The 22,121-nt window shown below is 35.5% G+C and overlaps 2 protein-coding genes across 3 annotated transcripts in view; one reads left to right on the top strand and one right to left on the bottom strand.

Annotated features, from left to right (window-relative positions):
• Positions 1-19,787, top strand: part of LOC107658816 (SLIT-ROBO Rho GTPase-activating protein 1-like) — a 36,309-nt gene extending 16,522 nt beyond the window's left edge. The window contains exons 4-22 of one of the 2 annotated variants that reach the window (XM_016447476.1): positions 456-518; positions 2,253-2,432; positions 3,740-3,868; positions 5,471-5,692; positions 6,881-6,982; positions 9,437-9,634; positions 9,936-10,020; positions 10,300-10,327; positions 10,477-10,507; positions 10,613-10,673; positions 11,778-11,855; positions 12,977-13,111; positions 13,387-13,492; positions 15,241-15,465; positions 15,548-15,627; positions 15,704-15,881; positions 16,924-17,058; positions 17,146-17,503; positions 18,742-19,787. In XM_016447476.1, the coding sequence (XP_016302962.1) occupies positions 456-518; positions 2,253-2,432; positions 3,740-3,868; positions 5,471-5,692; positions 6,881-6,982; positions 9,437-9,634; positions 9,936-10,020; positions 10,300-10,327; positions 10,477-10,507; positions 10,613-10,673; positions 11,778-11,855; positions 12,977-13,111; positions 13,387-13,492; positions 15,241-15,465; positions 15,548-15,627; positions 15,704-15,881; positions 16,924-17,058; positions 17,146-17,503; positions 18,742-19,158 (2,811 nt within the window). In that variant the 3' untranslated portion in view covers positions 19,159-19,787. The remainder of the gene's footprint in view (positions 1-455; positions 519-2,252; positions 2,433-3,739; positions 3,869-5,470; positions 5,693-6,880; positions 6,983-9,436; positions 9,635-9,935; positions 10,021-10,299; positions 10,328-10,476; positions 10,508-10,612; positions 10,674-11,777; positions 11,856-12,976; positions 13,112-13,386; positions 13,493-15,240; positions 15,466-15,547; positions 15,628-15,703; positions 15,882-16,923; positions 17,059-17,145; positions 17,504-18,741) is intronic. The other variant, XM_016447477.1, reaches the window with a different exon arrangement.
• Positions 19,788-21,673: 1,886 nt separating this feature from the next.
• LOC107658829 (UPF0536 protein C12orf66 homolog) overlaps positions 21,674-22,121 on the bottom strand; it is a 6,274-nt gene continuing 5,826 nt past the window's right edge. Inside the window, exon 4 of the mRNA XM_016447492.1 lies at positions 21,674-22,121. Coding sequence (XP_016302978.1) covers positions 22,045-22,121 — 77 coding nt within the window. The 3' untranslated portion in view covers positions 21,674-22,044.

Genomic DNA, 22,121 nt, shown 5'->3' with positions numbered 1-22,121 from the left:
TGTGTGTGTGTGTGTGTGTGTGTGTGTGTGTGTGTGTGTGTTAAATTAAATAATGCAATTAAAATAAAACAATAAAATAATCAAAGAATGGAATGCAAATACCTATGCCTATATATATTTTCTTTCAAATAAATAAATAAATAGTTTTTTTTTTTAATGCATTTTTAATAAATGATTAAATCTAGTCAAAAAAGCTCTTCTAAAATTCACTTGTGACACTCTAAAGGAAAAATGTGACTTGGTCAGTGCATCTGAAGGACCCAAAAGGTCAGGTCAAGAAGGTACTGCCTAACACGACTGGTCAAAGAAGTAAAGCAACTTAAGTGGATATTTGAGTTGTTTTGAGCTATAGTGTTAGTTCAGAATTGACTAAGCGAGGACAGCAATTCTTGGCTGTATATTTGAGTTTGACCCAGCTCAGCACTTATTCTCTGTCCATTTTTTTTGGCCCACAGAGCAAAGAGATCATTTTCCAGCTGCAAGAAGACCTGATGAAGATTCTTAACGAACTCTACACGGTGAGCTTGTCTCATTCTCTCTCATCATCTGTTCAATCTCTTTTTGGATTACTTCTTCATCCCCTCACTTTGCTGGTGCTTTTCTCTCTCTCATCTTATCATTCCATCAATATGTTATTCGCTCCTCCATCACCGACACTCTCAGTCTCTCACTTCTCTTCTTCCAGAACTCAACTGTATAGCTTTCATCTGTCTTTCATTTACTAGTTCCAACATTTCTGCATTGCTTTTTGCTTCGTGGTAGCAGTTTTCCTTTTGTCTGCAACATCTGCAGCTGTTTATTTTACACAATTCTGTAGTTGCTGAAAAGACCAGCATGAATTTTCAGCATGAAATTTTGACAACTTCTGTCTTTGATGTGATGGTATCACAGGAACGCATACAGTCCCAAACCATTCGTTAATAACTATCTTCTCATGCAGCCTTAGAAAAATGTCACATGACGTTTACCTGTACAGCTCAGTTGATTGGCCCAAAAAGTATGCAAAAAAGGAAAGGTGGCAGATTTGAAATGACAAAAAAATACATGAAAAAAAGAGACGCATGCATGGATGAGTCTTTTCCATTTTAATGCTTACTTTAAGCTGGGTGGGAACTTTTCCTGTTGACAGACATTTGATTCGCCTGTAATTGTTGTTATTTGCAGTTGTGAATATTTGACCTGAATGTTAGCTTGTCTGACAGGACTGAAGTCTTAAAAGCCAGCAGCTCTTGCATAAATAACCTTGATAAAACAAAAACACGGAGCGCACATTAAGTCTGTCAGCTGAGCTTACCTCTAACATGAGGAATGCACACTAAAAATGAGATGAATTCTCTGAACCAAAGTACTCAAAGTTCAGGAAGTTTCCACCTCACTGCAGCCCTCATGTAAGCAGTTTTGTGTCCCTGTTGAGAAGGATTTACATCAGTTTGGAAGCAGAGCAGGACGCATGATGCATGATTTAACTTGTCGGGTGTCTCCAAAAATCACTTGCTCCCCAATGGCTCCTGTGAAGTGAATGGGTGCCGTCAGAATGAGTCCAAACAGCTGATAAAAACATCACAATAATCTGCAAGCAATCCACACAACTCAAGAAAATCAAGTAATATCTTGTGATGCAAAAAGCTAATGTTTGTATGAAAAAAAAAAAATCTATCATTAAATTGTTTACCTTTGCTTCTGGCCAAAATATGCACCATAATCCATAATAACACTTCCTCCAGTGGAAAAGTCCATCCTCTGTTGTCCTCTCACATCAAAATGCAACAGCATATTTGTTTAAGAACTGTTTTGGACTTTTTTTGCTTTTTAACAGTGCTTAATTTGTGCATATTTCTCTCCTGATTCAGACGAGACAACTTTTTCATTGTACAAAAAGCAGTATTATGGACACATAATGAATGAAAAGAATGAAAGCAACGGTTTGAACTTAAAAAATTTTTATGGAATTGTTTATTACAAACACGTAGCTTTTTGGATTATTCGGATGTTTTTATCAGCTGTTTGGACTCTCATTCTGACGGCACCCATTCACTGCAGAAGATCCATTGGTGAGCAAGTGATGTAATGCTAAATTTATTATTTTTTTATATGGAAACCATTACACATGCATCCATGTGGACACAGATGCACAACAGATATTTATGAATCAGATTAGCTCAGTAGGACGGGTTGCATTCTGCTGAAAGTTTTTTGATTGGATATGTGGGATTGTGGGTAATGTAGTTTTCCATCTGCTCTGCCCCCTGCAGGTGATGAAGACATATCACATGTATCACTCCGAGACTCTAAGTGCAGAGAATAAGCTAAAGGAGGCAGAGAGGCAGGGTGAACGACAGGGCCGGGGTGGAGAAACCGTCTTCAGTCTGCGCACCGAAGATCGCCACCAACGGCGCAACGCTGCCCGCAAAATCCAGAAGATGAAAGAGAAGGTGTGTTCCACATCTTTTGCTGTGTGTTTTTCTGTTGTATTGTTGTCTCTTTTACTGTATGTGTTATACCTAATATGTGTTTAGTTGTTTGCAGTCTAAGAGTGTATTATCCACTATGCAAATTAGATTCCTTGAATTTTAATGTGCCAGATGTGTTTCCAGAAATAGTGCAAAGTTAATTTGTCTTGATGAAATACTGTGAACTGGAGTTATGGAGTAATTCGGTGGACATTATGAGGGAATAATTTCTGATTTATGCATAACCAACCTGAAAATGAGCCTATTTTGTTGCTCTTGTTGGCTTAGATGATTTGATGCTTCATTATAATGTTGGTTCTGAAGATTTACTGAGAATTTTTTGGATGCCTGGTTGATTTAACGCTATATTAATGTATTTTTTTAATGTGATTGAGCGGAAATACATTATAACGTCAATGCTTTCCAAATGTACATCTGCAGTTTAGTACTGCATTCATTTCTTTCTTTCATAAGGGGGAGGAGAGGTTAGAATGAGCAATTGTTACAGTATTGGACAGAATAGGCAAACAGGATATCCCGATGGACAGAGTCAACAGTGCATTTTTCCGTTTGAGGCATTGTATGAGCATAAAACAGTTTGGTTCACATATAAATGTAATGTGTATGCACTACCGTTCAAAGGGTTTTTTAATTGAGCAAGGATGCATTAAATTGCACAAAAGTGACAGTAGAAATATTGATAAAGTAAAACTGATTTTTATTTTAAAACAAATGCTGTTCTTTTGAATTTTCTATTCATCCGACTGAAGTAATTCAGCTTTGCATCCCAGGAATACATTACATTTTAAAATATATTAAAATAGGAAAGTTACTTTAAATTTTTATATTATTTCACAATATTTTTAGTTTCACAATATTTATGTTTACTGTATTTTTTATCAAATGCAGCCTTGATTTGAATTTATTTCATAACCTTTTTATTGCCCCCAAACTTTTGAATGGTAGTGTACATCTTTACACAAATATCAGTTAGACTGTGATGAATCCAAATGTAAAAATTTATAAACTGGGACTCTATTGACACTATATGTTCAGGATGCCTGCTTGATTTAATGATAATATTGCTGTAATTAAAAAGAGCAATTACAATCACAGAGAAGTGGACATAAGCCAAACCTCATTGTGCTAACACACTTCCATTAGAAACAAGTTAGTCAATAGGTTATCAATAAAAACATCTTCTTGCCATGATGGAGATATAGCACTTGCTCAACACTTTGTCCTTCTTTCTCTCCTTCAACCTCTCTTTCTGGTTTTTTCCCCCCCAGCGCCAAGCCAAGTATTCGGAGAACAAACTGAAGGTTATGAAAGCTCGGAATGAGTATCTGTTGACTGTGGAGGCCACGAACGCTTCTCTGTTTAAATATTACATCCAAGACCTGTCGCATTTGATTGATGTGAGTATCTGATTAGGGCTGTGTACTGTAATGCACAGATTGTGAGTCGACGGCAGGAAATTGCCACTGCATGAAGGGCATGGTGTTATGGTTGCATTTATTTGCTTTTTCACCAAGCACAGTAATGAATTATAGTCCTGATTAATAATAACTAATTAAAGCAGCCTCCACTGCCTTTAATTAGAGACAAACGCACCCTGTAACAGGCAGGACGGGATGGAGATTAAGCCTTTAATTACAAGCACACATTAGCACATTCTTAGAATGGAATACTAGCACGCTTGTTCCGGCCTACTGCACAGTATATACTGTCCTAAAACTCTATCTATCTATCTATCTATCTATCTATCTATCATTTTATCGTTGTATTGTTTGTTCTATCGTTCGTTCTATCATTGTATCGTTTGTTCTTTCATTTATTAATTCTATCTATCTATATACCAGTCTATTTATCTGTCTATCATTCTATATATTGTTCTATCTTTTTATTTGTCTATCGTCTATCTATCTGTCATTCTATATGTTGTTCTTTCATTCTTCCTGTCATTCTTTTCTATCTATCATTTTATCTATTGTTCTATTCTGTCTGTCTGTCTGTCTGTCTCTCTCTCTCTATCGTTCTATCTGTTGTTCTATCTATCTATTGTTCGTTCCTTTAATTCTATCATTCCATCGTTTGTTCGGTCTATCATTGTATTGTTTGTTCTGTTGTTTGTTCTATCATTGTATCGTTCATTCTTTCTGTATATCGGTCGGTCTGTCTATCTATCTATCTATCTATTTTATCTATTGTTCTATTTCTGTATATCATTCTATTGCTCTTCTGTCTGTCTATCATTCTATCTATCATCCTGCCTGTCGTTCTTTCTTTCTATCATCTATCTGTTATTCTGTCTATCGTTCTGTCTATCATCAGTTTGTCTGTCTGTCTGTCATCACATTGAAGATGGAAGGTGAAGTTGTGTGCATTGCATTGTGCATCGAGTGTCCTATGAAGTGTACTATGGTTGCATACTGATCGTTTTCACAGCTGTAGTAATTCATCATTAAAAGTGCATACTGTGCACAGAACACATACTGTATACTACCTACTTTCCACACACAAAGTCCTATAAGATCCTATTAAATATCGTGCACACTTAATCTAGTTTCCAGTGAGGCCAGGAGTTTCCTCAATGGTAAAGAGAGGAGCCATTTCTCACACTGGGTTTGCTGTGTCTGTTGTTTTGCTCATTAGAGTTTGCAGCAGGCTGATGGTGGTCAGCAGTATCTGGCCGATCGGAGCGCTGCGTCTCTTTGACCTTCACAGAGGTCAAACCTGCTCACACTGAGATAAAGACAGCAGGAGAATTTGTGTACGTGGGTGGGTAAAAGAGGGAGAGAGAGATTGTGTGGGGGTGGGAAGTGAGATACAGTAAAAGCCTGGATGAAAAACCCTTCAAATTTACGCTGAGATCACAAGCCCTGGAGGATCATTTTTAGATGCTTTAAAGCAATGGTTCATCCGTCGTAATCGGGTTTGACTGACAGCTCCACACAAATCCACACTATTCATGTTCTCTTCTCCATTAAAATCGAGTGTGTGTGTTTGTGTTTTAACAGTGTTGTGACCTTGGCTACCATGCAGGCCTGAGCCGGGCATTGCGCACCTACTTGTCAGCAGAATACAGCCTGGAAACCTCTCGGCACGAGGGCCTGGATATTTTGGAGGGGGCTGTGGAGGGGCTGGACCCCAGTAATGACCGGCAGCGCTTTATGGAGACTCACCCTACAGCGTTCACCCCTCCTGCACGCTTCTCCTTTCAGCCACACATGGGAGACCAGGTCACATGCCACCTAGTGTCCAAACTGCATATATACATGTCATTTACAGTACATTGACTTCTGTGTAGGAAAGGAATGAATTTGTGCTATTGCAGTGAGTTTTACTATCATATCTTCATAATTTGGCTGGACAGCAAAAAAGAAAATTATTTTATCTAAAAACATAAAATTGTTTATTTAAATGATTTTTTTTTTATGTAAAGTTTGAAATTGTCCTGTGCTTGACTAGATTGTGAACTGTGGGATTATATAAATGGGGTCAAAAATGAAGAAAAAGAAAATCCTAATACTTTATAAACATTATCATATTTTGCAATCAAAAACTAAACTCAAATTCTTAACTAAAACATTCAGTTCTAATTGGGAATCGTGACCTCCAAAGAAGTAATTACAATGCTTTTAATTTAGGAAGATGGAGAATTTAGCCTCAGACTATTAATTTAACTTACAATGTTTATGTGGAACTACTTCCATTTTTATTCCTGCGTGATGTGCCCTCACATAATAGAGAGATTTTCAGCATTAATAAGCATAAATAAGCTAACACTTTGCTTATTTGTGTAAATGGAGCATCTGGGAGTCTAACTGTCTTCCTAAAACTGTTTTAAAAAGCATTTTCCAATTGTATTATAATTATTGCACATGCAGTTTAATGACCTCATAATAATTGCAGCCAAATGGATTATTCATCATTTTTTTTTAAAACTAATTTGTCACACCACAGGACCATTTAAAATTAATTCATGAAGCCAAAAAGGCGATTTAAAAGTGGTGACCACTTACAGCATCTAAAAACCTACACTAATTTTTATACAAATATATTAATTTTAACCTTGTGTTGAGAGCAAAACATACCTATATCGATATATATGGTTGAGCATGTTAACTGACACATTATCCAATTTCACACAGAATTTTAATGTCAAATTTAGTTACAACTGTGACCTTTTAGTTATCATGCATGCTCTGATATGCAGAGCCTTGGTGGTCACATGGGCAATGCAAATTCAAGTCTGGCTCACAACATATTTTATCCAACACCACGCTCTCATTTCCTGTCCTTTTTTACTATCCATGTCTTTGATAATGGCAAAAAAGGCCACTGTAATAATAAATACGATCAAATGATTTGTTTTTTCTGCTGAGCAGTTTCTGTAATATGTGTATTTATGCATGTTGATATTTCAGGTGAGTCAAATCACAGCACTGCCGCAGGTGCAAGCCGAGCTCCTCCTCCGATTCCAGCAGCTGCAGTCACGCCTCTCCACACTGAAGATCGAAAATGAAGAGGTGAGACACACACACGCACACACACACACACACACACACACACACACACACACAATCCCTTCCCCTTGAATGAGCACCTCGGCAGCTGCAGTTCCCCCACTGAGGATAACGAATGAGATGACAGGCGTACACACCTTCTCCATTTCTCCTTTCCCCTTCTCTCGTTCCTTCTCTCTTTGTCGTCAGGTATTCTATATGCACACCAGCGCTCTCCTTCACAGCTCCAGACGCATTCATACATCTTGTTTCCATCGTCTCAGTCTCTGTCGGAGTGTGTGGTTGTTTATCGCTGGTTGTTGGCAGGCCAGCTGTTTCCTGCAGCTCTCAGCATGTGAAGGACAGAGCAGAAGTACTGATGAACGCTGTATTACTGCAGTGAGCTTCGACTGTAGAGACCGAGGGGTGTACGGATGTGTGTGCGGGATATTCCTAAATCCTCGCTTCTCTAGAAGACTGCGAGCCAATTCCTGAGTACAGTGTGTGATTTTCACAAAACAAAAAGTACAACAAACTATTGTACTATTAGCTTGGTTGTACGTAATAATACTAATTTATTTGATCAATATTGGAGTAAAAATAATAATATTGTGAAATATTACAGTATTTCTTTCTATTATTAGTTTTCTATTTTTATATATTGTAAAATGTAATTTATTTATGTGATGACAAAGCTGAATATAGCAAATACTCAGTGTCACATGATACTTCAGAAATCATTCTAATATGCTGATTTGGTGCTCAAGAGACATTTTTTATTATAGTCTATGTTGAAAGCAGTTGTACTGCATAATATTTTAGTGGAAACCATGATGCTTTTTTCAGGATTTTTTGATGAATAAAAATTCAAAAGAGCAGCATTATCACCATAATATCATGTAGTACTATTATAAATGTCTTTACTGTCACTTTTGGTCAGTTTAAAGTGTCCCAGCTGAATAAAAGTATTCATTTCTTTCAAAAAGGCTGGAAAAAAAGAACTTTTGAATAATAGCGTGCCCTTGTGTTAAAAAACACAATGGACAAATGATTGCTTCCAAGTAAATTTCCAATTTTTAATTTCACTGCAAAATTTTATTTAATTATTGACTGGAGAAAAGTTAACCTTTTATTATTTTTTTATTCAAGTGCATACTGTAAATTATGGAAGCCCGTTTTCACCACTGAATAAAAAAAGAAAAAGGTAATTGCGACTTTTTTTCTCGCAATTGTGAGTTTATTGACTAAATAATTCATTTTGACTTTCTGACTGACTTTTCTCATAATTGTGACGCAATAAAAACTCGCAATTCTGTTTTTTTTCTCTCAGAATTGCATAATATAAACTCACAATTGTGAGTTATAAAGTCAGAATTGTGAGATAAAAAGTCGCTGTTACCTTTTTTTATTTTATTTTATTTTATTCAGTGGCGTATATATATATGGATCCATGTGAATAAAACCAAGATAAATAATCTGTGTCCACCATTTGAAATTATATAATGAAGAGTAAGTGACATCACTTGAGCTTTTAGATTAGTTGAGTTTATGTCTGAAGAGCAGTGAAATATGGTCTAATATAATATCTATATCCACAGGATACAGAGCAGACATCATGACAACCAGGTAAATCTCATCATCTATGTCTGACCTTCTTTTAATGCCCTTTTTACATATACTATTGACTAAATAATTCATTTTGACTTTCTGACTGACTTTTCTCATAATTGTGACGCAATAAAAACTCGCAATTCTGTTTTTTTTCTCTCAGAATTGCATAATATAAACTCACAATTGTGAGTTATAAAGTCAGAATTGTGAGATAAAAAGTCGCTGTTACCTTTTTTTATTTTATTTTATTTTATTCAGTGGCGGAAACGGTCTTCCATAGTAAATACATTGAAGTAAAATTACATTAATAAAATAATTTTAAAGGTCTAGTTCACACAAAAAATTAAAATTGTCATTGTTTACTTACCCTCAAGTTATTCCAAACCTGAGTTTTTTTCTTCTGTTGAACACAAAAGAAGATATTTCGAAGAATGCTAGTAACCAAGCAATTGCTATAGCAATTGACTTGCATTGTATTTTTCTGTACTATGGAAGTCAATGGCTACCAGCAACCGATTTGGTTATATATATATCTTCATTTGTTCAACAGAAGAAAGAAACTCATACAGGATTTGGTGTTGAGGGTGAGTAAACGAAGACAGAATTTTCATTTTTGGGTGAACTAGACCTTTAAGGGTTTAATCAGGCAGAAAATGTTACTTATTGTTTATGATGTGTGATTGGATCACAAACTGTTTTGGACCCCATTCACACCTGTTTTGTGCGTCGCTTGCTTCCGAAATATGAAAATACAAGTGAAAACTGTCCATTGATTAAAATGACCATGAGCTAATCATTCAGTACAGTGGTGTGTATAAATGTACAGTGGCACCACCACTTCAGTAACTCTCTATGTTCCCTCTGAAGGTGAAAAAGACATCGGAGGCCACGCTCAGCACTATCCAGGACATGGTGAACATGGAAGACTACGACGTGTCCGAGAGCTTCCAGCACAGTCGCTCCACTGAGTCGGTCAAATCCAGCGTATCAGACACTTACCTCAGCAAACCCAGCCTGGCCAAGAGACGCGCCAACCAGCAGGAAACAGAGCTCTTCTATTTCACAGTAAATGTTGGCCCACACACACAGTTTCAGAAATACAGCATTTAATAAGACATTTACTTGAATCAGACACGCACAGCATATTTATCCTCCTCACATTACGCTTTACAGCCTATGATCTGATCACACAGTAGTTTTGTAGCGTTGTGACCCCTGGATCAATGGTTTTGTTATAGCAGAAAGCAACGTCAGTATCTTTCAGTAACTTAGTTTATGGCTACTGAAGGATGACCAGGACTAATTAGATCATTCATTTCCAGTGTAATTGGATTATTATTGAGTGTGTGTATTTGTGTGGCTGCAGAAACTGAAGGAGTATCTGGAAGGCAGTAATCTCATCGCTAAACTACAAGCCAAACACGACATGCTGAAGAGGAGCATAGCTGAAGGTGATGTTTCACTTTTCTCTAAATGTAAAATAATTCTGATTATATTTATTATTGTATACTGCTGCTGATAATGAGAAAGTGAAAAAGGTTTAGAAATGGAAATAAAAGTATATTATTATAAGCTCTTTTTTTCATTTGTAAATCTCTCATTTTTTAAATTGTAATATTAATAATATTAACACTGCTGCTACTGCTACTAGTACTATTAATGTTACTACTACTACTAATAATAATTGAAGAACAGTAAAATGTCGTCTAATATAATGTCTATATCCACAGGATACAGAGCAGACATCATGACAACCAGGTATATCTCATCATCTATATCTGACCTTCTTTTAATGCCCTTTTTTAAATATATTGCTCTGCATCACAAGGTCCTTTTGATATTTGTAAAGGTTCTCATGACCTTTTTGAATGCTAAATCTCTTGTATTTCTCTCTTTTTTCCACTTAGCCGTCGACGAAACTCCCACAGCAGGCACCAGGTAACAGCCGGGTTTGTTTCCACCTGTACCAGCACACAGATTTCATTTTTGTACAACTTCCATGTGCTGCTTTATGACTATTGGGATATTTTCATCTGCATGCAGGATTCTGGGAAGGCCATCCCACTGATTGTAGAGAGCTGCATTCGCTTTATTAATCTATATGGTAAGAAATTATATATAATCTGTTGAATTAATGCAAACATTGAATCCATCACACAAACCTATACATCACATGCTCTTATATTATGGTGTATTTTTTTTCTTCCCCAGCCTGGCCAAGAGACGCGCCAACCAGCAGGAAACAGAGCTCTTTTATTTCACAGTAAATGTTGGCCCACACACACTCGCTCAAACAGGGCCTGTTTTGGAAATACAGCATTTAATAAGACATTTACTTGCATCAGACACAGAAAAGAGCACAGACACCATATTTATTCTCCTTGCATCACACTTTGCAGCCAATGATCTGTTTACACTGTAGTTTTGTAGCGTTGTGACCCCTGGGTCAATGGTCTTGTTTTAGCCTAAAGCAATGTCAATATCTTTAAAGTTCATGGCTACTGAAGGATGACCAGGACTAATTAGATCATTCATTTCCAGTGTAATTGGATTATTATTGACTGTGTGTATTTGTGTGGCTGCAGAAGCTGAAGGAGTATCTGGAAGGCAATAATCTCATCGCTAAACTACAAGCCAAACATGACATGCTGAAGAGGAGCATAGCTGAAGGTGATGTTGCACTTTTCTCTAAATGTGTAATTATTATGATTATATTTATTATTTACTATTGTATACGACTACTGCTGCTGTGGCTGCTAACAATGAGAAAATGAGAATGGTTTAGAAATGGAAAAAAATAAGAGATAATAATTATCATTATTATTATATTTTTCTTGTTTTTTTCATTTGTAAATCTTTTTTGATTTATAAAATTCCATTTTAATATTAATATGAATACTGCTGCTACTACTACTACTAATAATAATATAAAAAATAAATATTAAAATAATTCAAACTCATTTAAATATTTTATTATTTATTGATGAATAAATGAAAATATTATTTAATGAATTTTTATGTAAATATGTATTTAAAGAGTATATGCATTTTTACATGCGCAACTAGCAAGACATAGTCAATTTATCTGTTTAACATGATTATAAAAATTTGCATTAATACTTGCCTTAGCTTTGTCATAAAATGATCACACAAACCTATACATCACATGCTCTTATATTATGGTGTATTTTTTTTCTTCTTCTTCTAGGTCTGCAACACCAGGGTATTTTCAGGGTTTCAGGGTCACAGGTGGAAGTCAATGACATCAAGAACTCTTTTGAAAGAGGTTTGTGAACGCCGTGATGTAAATAATTCTCATAATTATATTATGCTTTTGAGCACAGTCACGGTAATAAAAATATATACAGTGAACTTTGAAAGTCTCCATGTAAATCTGGGATAAAAATTAAAAAAAATGTAAATCTGGAAGGAAACAAGTTAATTTTAAAAATAATTTTAAACAAATATAAGTTATAGAGTAATACGATGAAGAAATATTATGCACTATTTTTATGTCACTAAGTAAAAAAATGTATTGAAAATTTGAAAATCGTATTTTATTATAACAGTGGTGACTAATTTCCACTTAATGTTACTTACATAAATCCATAATACATTATTATAGTTGGTACCTCCTCTACATAAGTCACATTTTATTTTATTTTTTTATTTTACTTTATTTAGTGAAGTAAACAAGTTGAAAGTTTCTGAAAAATGTGAAACAATATAAGTTATAGATAAGTTTTACAGATAAGTTATGGCGTAATATTAAGAAGAAATCTCCTGCACTATTTCTGTGTCACCAATTACATTTAAAAAAAAAAGAAAAATTTTATTTTAATATATATATATTACTATAAATTTTATTATAGAAGTGGTGACTAATTTCCACTTAATGTTACTTGCATAAAACCATAAATTAATATGGTACCTCCTCTGCACATTGTAAAATGTCACTTTTTATTTATTTTATTTTATTTATTTTTTATTGTATTTGATATTATTTTATTTTTTTATTAATTATAAATGATTTTGAATATGGTGTAATATAAAAAATTATATTATGCTGTAATATAAAAATTTTTGCGCTATTTCTGTGTCACCAGTTAAATAAATAAATTGGTGACATTGACCCTGTAATTTGTAATGATTTTAAGAAAAATGTAAAATAATTGTAAAAAAAAAAATTTAAATAAATAAATATATATATATATATAATATGAACAAATAGCATTGACTAAATACAGTTTAACAGTCTCCCTTAAATTAAAACAATTAAAATTGTGATGATTTAATAATAAATGCGAATGGCTTTTTGAAAGCTCAGTGTTCAAATGTGAAAATCACTGATTTTAATGAAAAAGATCTATCACCATGGATACACTCATCTTCGTGACTGTTTCCCAGGCAACGACCCCTTGACTGACGAGGAGAATAACCATGACATTAACTCAGTAGCAGGCGTGCTGAAAATGTACTTCCGCAACCTGGACAACCCGCTTTTCCCCAAGGAGAAGTTCAACGATCTCATCGCCTGCGTCCGTGAGTGCTTGTTTCCCTGCGTTCATATGTGTGCATGTATGTGTATGAGGCAGGATGGAGGAAGGAGAGGAAAGGAAAGGAAAGGAAAGGTGTGTGTGAGAAACGGTGGCACAAGCGTTCGGGAAATGACAGGGTGCTAAGTACTCGGGTTTCCTGGGGAGTTTGGACAGCTGCTGTCTTTTCATGTGAATATAAAAGAGTCCCTGCCTGTTTGAGAACATGGGACGTCTAGTTTTCCTTGTTTATGAACTTGCGTGTTCGTGTGCGTTCAACAGGAACGGAGAGTTTGTATGAACGTGCCCTCTCCATCCGCAAGATCTTGACCACAGCACCACGGCCAACACTCGTGGTCATGAGATACCTGTTTGCATTCCTCAACCAGTGAGTATTCACACACATTTAAATGTGACCCTGGAGCACAAAACCAGTCTTAAGTCGCTGGGGTATATTTGTAGCAATAGCCAAAAATACATTGTATGGGTCAAAATTATCAATTTTTCTTTTATGCCAAAAATCATTAGGATATTAAGTAAAGATCATGTTCCATGAAGATATTTTGTAAATTTCCTACTGTAAATATATTAAAACATCATTTTTGATTAGTAATATGCATTGCTAAGAACTTCATTTGGACAGTTTTAAAGGCGATTTTCTCAGTATTTAGATTTTTTTGCACCCTCCAGATTCCAGATTGTCAAATAGTTGTATCTTGGCCAAATGTTGTCCTATCCTAACAACACATCAATGGAAAGTTTATTTATTCAGCTTTCAGATGATGTATAAATCTCAATTTCGGAACTGTCAAAACTGACCCTTATGTCTGGTTTTGTGCTCCAGGGTCACATATAGCTAGCAAAATGAGGACATACTACACAGACTGTATGTTGCTTTCATATAAAGCTAAGTGTAATTATTAAATAGTTTAATTATTTAATAGTATAAATATATATATATCGGTGTTATTGATATACTATAATAGTTTTTATTAATTTTGATTGCATTTTTATTTTCATTTAACTTATGTTTTTGTCATTTAAAAAAAAGTGTATATAATTATAGTGTATAGTATTCAATTTTATTTCAGGTTTAGTTATTGTAGTACTTCTACTTATTATAATTTTTTTTTATTTCAGTTAACAATAATAGCCTGGTACTTATTAGAATTTTACACTTAACATTCATTTTATTTTAAATGATGAAAATGTTTTTGTATTGTTTTGTATTTGTTTTAGTTTGATAATGACCCTGGTATAAATATTATTAATTATTTTATATATAATAAGTAATTAATCAATGCAGACTCTAAAAGAAAACAGGAATACAGAAGAATTATTTTTGTTTTTTAAGGAAAATTAGAAATGTTGATTTTTATTTGTTTATATATATATATATAATTAATAAAATTAGAACTGTTTTTATATTTTAATTTATTTCAGTTAATGTTTATTTTATTTTAAATAATACAGACTACCCCAAAAGAAATGCAGATGCAAATTTAAATGCAAATTAAATATTTTTAGAAGGTCAGATGGTATTATCTATTATTAAATTATTACACAAACACAAATGTCACTTTATAACAAGTAATAATAATCTTATGAAGTGTCTGATTTAATTTACTGAAAATACTACCATAAATTACACAAGACATTTACAATTATATTTACTGTTATATGTCTGAATCATTTTTTAGAAAGTTTTCAGATGGCCTTAAAGGAATGTTTTGCTATATTTAGCTGATTCATGTAGACAGTTTTGTCCCAAAAGGGTAGCAAAGTAAACCCACATACTTACTGTTCCATGTATATACTGAGTATGAAATATTCATCAATATTGCTACTTCCAAACGAACACAACTCACTCAGCTGCAAAGCTGAAGCGTCTCATTGAATAGGAGAAATGCAGCTAAACTAAGCATCCATTTTCATACCAGAAATTAAATCCTCTCCCACCTCTGTGCCGTGAGAGACAGAGGGAGGCTGGGAGCGAGAGTGTTGGGTAAAGGTGCGATATGGCATTTATGACTCACGCGCACAAATATCATACTGATGCTCTGATTGAGAATGCATAATTTCAGCGATGTACTCAGGAGACAACGTAATGCATCATGGGTTTCTTTCCCATCGCAGCTTGTCCCAGTACAGCGACGAGAACATGATGGACCCTGGAAACTTGGCTATATGCTTTGGCCCCACTTTGATGCCCACCCCGGACCTCCTGGACCAGGTCTCATGTCAGGCTCACGTCAACGAGATCGTCAAAACCATCATCATCCACCATGAAACCATCTTCCCTGACACCAAAGAGCTGGAGGGACCCGTTTATGAGAAATGCATGAGCAATACTGAGTACTGGTGAGTTCATGTGCATAACTAATTACCGTATTCCCATTTAAAGTGTATTGCAGTATGTTGATCATCTTTTGTGTTCTTTAAGTGAAAGTCCGTACAGTGAACCTGGAGCGTTTGAGGAGGGGGAGCAGGATGGAGGGACGGAAACACAGACGAGCGAGGAGGGTAAATACATGCGTGCATATTTGTTTTTATTAATCTCAAAAATACAGAATGCTGAATTTGTCTGTATTTCTTTCAGAGGGTGAGCCTGTGGAGGCCATAGCCAAGTTTGACTATGTGGGACGGTCTGGACGGGAGCTGGCCTTTAAAAAAGGAGCCACTCTGCTGCTGCTTCAGAGAGCGTCTGAAGATTGGTGGGAGGGACGACACAATGGCATTGACGGACTCATACCACACCAATACGTCACGCTGCAGGAGTGAGTTCACACGCTTCATCTACATATTCAAGGCAACAAGATAAGATTTAAAAAAAAAAAAGAATATCATAGCAAACATTTTCCACCAAAATACCACATTTACAGTTAATGTTACTGCTGTAAAACCATAGTAAATTAATATGGTATCTCCTTTTCACAGTTTGAGAGGTCACATTTTATTTCATTTTTTTAAATTTATTTTATTTTATTTCAGTGGTGACTAATTCCCACTTAATATTTCTGCTGTAAAAACAAATCAATATGGTACCTCATCTACACAATGTAAGAATATTATTTTAATTTAATTTTAAAAAATTATGTGTGTATTATTTATTTATGTATTTATTGTAGTTTAGTTCAGTTTATTCCAGTGGTGACTAATTTCCACTTAATATTACTGCTTTAAAAGCATGACAAAATCATGGTGCTGCTTCTACACAATCTGAGAAGTCATTTATTGAATGTATATTTTATTATTTTATTTTTATTTTTAACTGTGCTTATTAATTCCCACTTAATGTTGCTGATGCAAACCCATAATAAATCAATTTTGGTATCCCCTCTAAACAATGTAAGATTTTTTATTTATTTTATTTTATTTTATTTATTTTTTATTAGTGGTGACTAATTCCCACTTAATGTTACTGCTGTAAAACCATAAATCAATATGGTACATCCTCTACACAATATAAGAATTATTTTATTTTATTTTATTTTTTATTTTATTATTTTTTTTTTTTGGTGACTAATTTCCACTTAATATTGCCGCTTTAAAACCCTGAAAAAATTATACACAATCTGACAAGTGATTTTTTTAGATGTTTATTTTATTTTTAACAGTGGTGACTAATTCCCACTTAACGTCTGTAGTACTTGGTATTTTGGCAGAAATGGTATCATAGTAATTGTAAGGAATTTGAAGTTTGTTCTTTTTATGTAACACATTGGCTAATTTAATTTCCTTCTAAAACTCATTTTGATCAAACGAATAGCTTGATGTGAAAATGGATGAATGAATGAACTTCTGAATGATATATTTCAGGGATGAGGCCATGTCAGACACTCTGAGCCAGAAAGCAGACAGTGAGTCCAGCACTACACCTTCAGATGAAGTGAGCTCCAGACGGTCGCTGACGTCTCCTACTGAGCCAAGAATCCCTGAGACCTTCATCAGCCGGTGAGCACACACACACTCTGGCCTTCAGTCTCCTAGTCACTTTTCTCCTTGCATTTCACTTTATTAATTCCTCCCTTCTCTCTTCAGACACCGGAAGCGGACGGAAGCCCTCCTGCGCCGCATCCCTGGTCGCTTAAGCGACAGTCACTGCCACGGCAATGGGCTGGAACGTAGCTCTCCTCCCGTAACGGTGACGGTAACGGGGCATTTCAGCCCGCGGGAGCTGCTGCGTGGGAACAGCTGTGTGGACAGTCCTGAGCACCACAGACGCTTGGGACACAACGCCAACTCCAACGGCAACGTCACTGCCAACATCAACCAACACGAGTCCCTGCGCAGGGACAGAGAGCGGGAGAGTCCTCCAATACGCCAGTCACCATCCGCACTGCATTGTGGGTTACCTATTCAACGCTCCCAGACACTGAACCCGCACACAATGGCACAGGTTTGTTATGAACAGACATGCAAATGGGCAAATCTCGCAAAAACATGTTCCTGACATTTCAGTCCCAAAATTAAAAGGAAAGAAAATAAGTTGTGTTATTTTGCATATGGAAATGAAACCGCTTTGTAGGACTGTTAAGATTTTTTGCATTGACATTTTTACAGTTAAGCACATTTTTCAGATTCTCATATAATTGTTCAATAATGTGTGTAATGTATAGTTAGTTTATATTAATTTTAGAAAAGGCTTCGAATTTTTTAAAATATTGATAAAATGAATAATCAATTAACATTAATATAAATAAAAAACTATATTACATATAATATTTATATCATTTTTTAAAATATATTATTTAATCATGTGTATTAAATGTATAATCATTTTATAATATAATAATTTTGGAAAAAGTTAATTCATTTAAATTTTGGATTAATTGGTGAATTATTTAACAATAATATAAATGATGATAAATTATATTAGGTATTATAATATCTATGTACAATTTTTATATTTAGATTTCACTATGTGTATTAGATGTATCCATTTATATATTATTCATTTTTGAAAATTAATTTAGAATTAATTTTAAAATTTTAAATATACAGTTAAGATTAAATGTAATAATTGGATTCATAATAATATAAATAATCAATTAATATATATATATATATATATTTAGATTTATTTATTTGTGTATTAAAGGTGTAATACATTTTTATTTTATTGTTTTTTTTACTTTAATTTTTAGATTAAAGATTAAATTGGTAATCGTCGAATTACCAGTATAAATGGTGATACGTTGTTAGATATTATAATAGCTATGTATAATTTTTTAATGTTTAAATTTCATACTTTTATTAAATGTATAATAAGTTTATATTTTATTCTTTTTTGTAAAAAAGTTACATTTTCTAAAATATTTTAATAAAATTAATAATCAGTAAATTCACAATATAATAATTGTAAATATTTTAGATATTACTATAATTTATATATTACATTTATATAGTATTTACTGAAAAAAAATGTAGGGACCCTAAAAATATAGGATTTATTATTTCTATCCAAAATACAATTTATTACTTGTTTTCTTTAAATTTGCTGTGCATTACGACCCAGAAATGTCCATGACCGGTTTTGTGAGATTTGCACAAATCCGCATTCATGCATGCTCAAATAACACAACGTGTCGTGTTAGTAATACTCGTACAATTAACGCTCTCTCTCTCTCTCTCCAGGATTTAGAGGAAACCATGAGTCTGGCCTTGAACGAGCTGCGCGAGCTGGAAAGGCAGAATGGGAAATCCGCGGCTCCTGACCTGGTGCTGGACACCCTGGAGCAGGTGAAGAGCAGCCCGTCCTGCCCATCCGGCTCCACCCCCTCCAGCTTGTCCAGCCCGTCAGATTCCCCGAGCCCCCTCAGCCCTATCAGCCACCTTCCTCCTCTCCCTCCGCTGCCCGGCCCTTCGTCCCGGCGCTCCAACGACCCCGTTGCCACCTTCAAACCCGTGGCCTCTCCCCGCATGGGCGTGATGCTCCGCCCACCCGCTTTGCGGCCCAAACCGCCCATTCTCCCCAAAGCCAACCCCCCGCCTTCCCAGCAGCCCCAGAATCTGCCCTTGAGTTTCAGCGGTGACAAATCCGGCACTATGTAAGCCAGTGGGTCCAACCGAAGGAAACAGGGTTTAAGACTCGACGACTGCTCGAAGAACAGGGTTAATCTCTTAATAATGACATGATTGTACGGCCGATAGCTAGTTTACGCGCAGAACGGTCTGATAGCATTAGTCTACGATATTATATCTATAAATGTGTTGTCAGGGTGGTGTGTGTGTGTGTGTGTGTGTGTGTGTGTGTGTGTGTATTCTCAAAGTGAATAGGACTTTACCGTGTCTGTGTATAGATACATTTACAAGGAACACATTCAGAGACAGCGGAGAGAGACTGCCTGTACAGGAAGTACCGTTGTTGTTTTATGGGAAATGTTCCATTGAGTCGGTGCAATGTATTTTGAGTGCTTTGATTTGTTAGGCCTTACTACCACAAGAGGGATGTGTCGAAAACGCCGTTTTTATAAGTTGCTGCTGCTTTTTTTGATGCTTCAATTCGAGTTACAGGACTCCCGGTGCCTCTTGGGAAAATAGTTATTTCACTTGTTGGAATTTGATGGGGAATGTAATTTTGTTTTTTTTTGTTTTTTCGTTCACTTAGCTTTTCCCGCAAGGTGACTAAAGAACACCAAATGTATTCCATGAATGTTCCACTGTTTTTCCTGTTTTCACTCGAAAAATACCACGCTAAGCCTTGATCACCAGATAAACCTCCCCCTTTACCGTGGAAACCAAACCCTGAAGCCTGATTGGACGATGTGGGAGGGACACAACCGTAACATTCCGAGGGCAAACGCATGAACGAAGCTTTAACAAAACATCACACTGAAGGTGCAAAAAAGACATTTCGGGGAGGATTGCGAAGAAAATTACGAAAGTTTGTGCAAATAGGCCACGCCCTCCCTCGGGTCATTCAAGTACAATTTCCACTGCTGCTCCACTGACGGACGATAACGGTGTTCGATCCTCCATTTTCAACGTCCCCTGTGCTTCCAGTGTACGTGTGTTTGTACGATATCGTCAACGGCAGACTCTTTGGAGCACACTAACCATATATGGCTCTCCTGTGTGTGTCTGTGTGGGGGTTTTTGCATGATAAAATGCGCTTAGAGTAGTTCAGAGTACTAGATGATGGATAATTCATGCTTGTACATGACAACTTAAGTGTTTGAGTGTGTGTGTGTATGTATGTGTGTGTGTGTGTGTGTGTGTGAATGAAAGCGAGTTAGAAAGAGTGCACTGCACTTGTAGACAAGTTTGTGTGTGTGTGAGAGTGAATGTGTGTGTGATCGAGGGTGTTTAGTCCTGTGTGTAAATATGCATTGTGTGCGTGTGTGTGTGTGTGTGTGTGTGTGTGTGTGTGTGTGTGTGTGTGTGTGTGAATGAAAGCGAGTTAGAAAGAGTGCACTGCACTTGTAGACAAGTTTGTGTGTGTGTGAGAGTGAATGTGTGTGTGATCGAGGGTGTTTAGTCCTGTGTGTAAATATGCATGAAGGTGAAGTGAGTAGTTTTACGACCGAACGACCTTGGTTCACTTTTTTATACACTAGCGATGATTGTTTTTCCACTTTTTTTTGACTGCTGCTCTTATGTTTTTCTACCTGTTCTACACATGAAAGTGCCTTTCAGGATGCATGTTGAATGCAGGAGCCTGGTCTGCCAAGGGTGTGTGCTCCCGTCGCTCTCTGAAGAGTCGTTCCCCAAGTTAAATAATAATTATAATGCTAGAGCTCTTTCCAGATATTTAATAACCTGAACGAATAATAAATATGTACATTTAATCCATTGTGATGTCGCACTTTCATGTATTGGCATGTAGCATTAAATCATGTTCCACTGCATTTTAAAATGTGTCGAAACTGAATGTCTTTGAAATAAAGGAAAGTTGATATGTCTCAAAATAGTGCGTTGTACTTTTTTTATTGATATATTTCAGTTTAGTGATGGAATGGCTCATACTAAAATTAAACGGTGAGTAGAAAGCATTGTACATGTGATTTAAAGACAGTACACCCAAAATTAAAAAAATTGTAATTATTACCTCATTATATAGCAAACTAATCTTCTATAGAACACAAAACGTGGATTTGTTAATGATTTATAATAATATATATATATGATTGGTTTGTTGAGCACTAAATCAGCATATTAGAATGATTTCAGAAGGATCATGTGACACTGAGGACTGAAAATTCAGCTTTGATCACAAAAATAAGCTATTTTAAACCGTAATAATGTTTCACAATCTGACTGTTTTACTGGATTTTGATCAAATATGCAAACAGTACTACATATCACATTAAATGACAATTGAAATATTTGAAAAGACTCTTGGAATCAATAAGAATTTGAAGCAGTAATTCAGTAGATTCAATTTTGCTAGTCACTGCAACCCAAAGAAATGCATATGTGCAATTAAATTTTTTTTCATAACTATATAACAACTTTTATTCCCTAAGAGAAAGAATTTAGTACAGTTATAGTATGATAGACAATTCCAAACTTTATTTCATAAGTGAAAATGTCCACAATGGTCAAAAAATGTTAAATCCAAAGGCTATTAAAATGTGTTACACAGCAAATTAACAATAAAAGAGGAAGTCGAACTCTTTGCAGTGGGTCCCTTTCGCATTCGGTAAAGCGAATTCAATTGCTGAGCTGGAACACGAGCTGAAAGAACTCATTTGTGAGCACATTCCAAAAAAACAAGACAAACAGCCACAGCTGTGATATTCGTCTTTGGTCTGAAAGTGTTTGAATCATGAAGCTTTTGGACCTCTTTTAAGGGAAAAGGATAAAAGGGATTACATTCAACAAGAGTTTCAGCAGCGCAGTGAATAAAAGAGCGACAGCAACTGATATCGAGGTAAACATCCTTTTAAAATAAACTACATTTAGGATGAAAATAGTCTATATTGATAAATAAGAAGTTCAGCCCTTGGAGCCCGGTTTGAGTGTGGTGAAGGGTTTGGTGTTCCTCAGCGATCCCGTCAGCTCCTGCAGGAATG

This window comes from Sinocyclocheilus anshuiensis, unplaced genomic scaffold (assembly GCF_001515605.1).
Source record: "Sinocyclocheilus anshuiensis isolate Anshui unplaced genomic scaffold, SAMN03320099.WGS_v1.1 scaffold283, whole genome shotgun sequence".
Classification (NCBI taxonomy): domain Eukaryota; kingdom Metazoa; phylum Chordata; class Actinopteri; order Cypriniformes; family Cyprinidae; genus Sinocyclocheilus; species Sinocyclocheilus anshuiensis.
The sequence above is the reverse complement of the archived record's forward strand: the minus strand, read 5'-3'. Positions and strand labels throughout refer to the sequence as shown.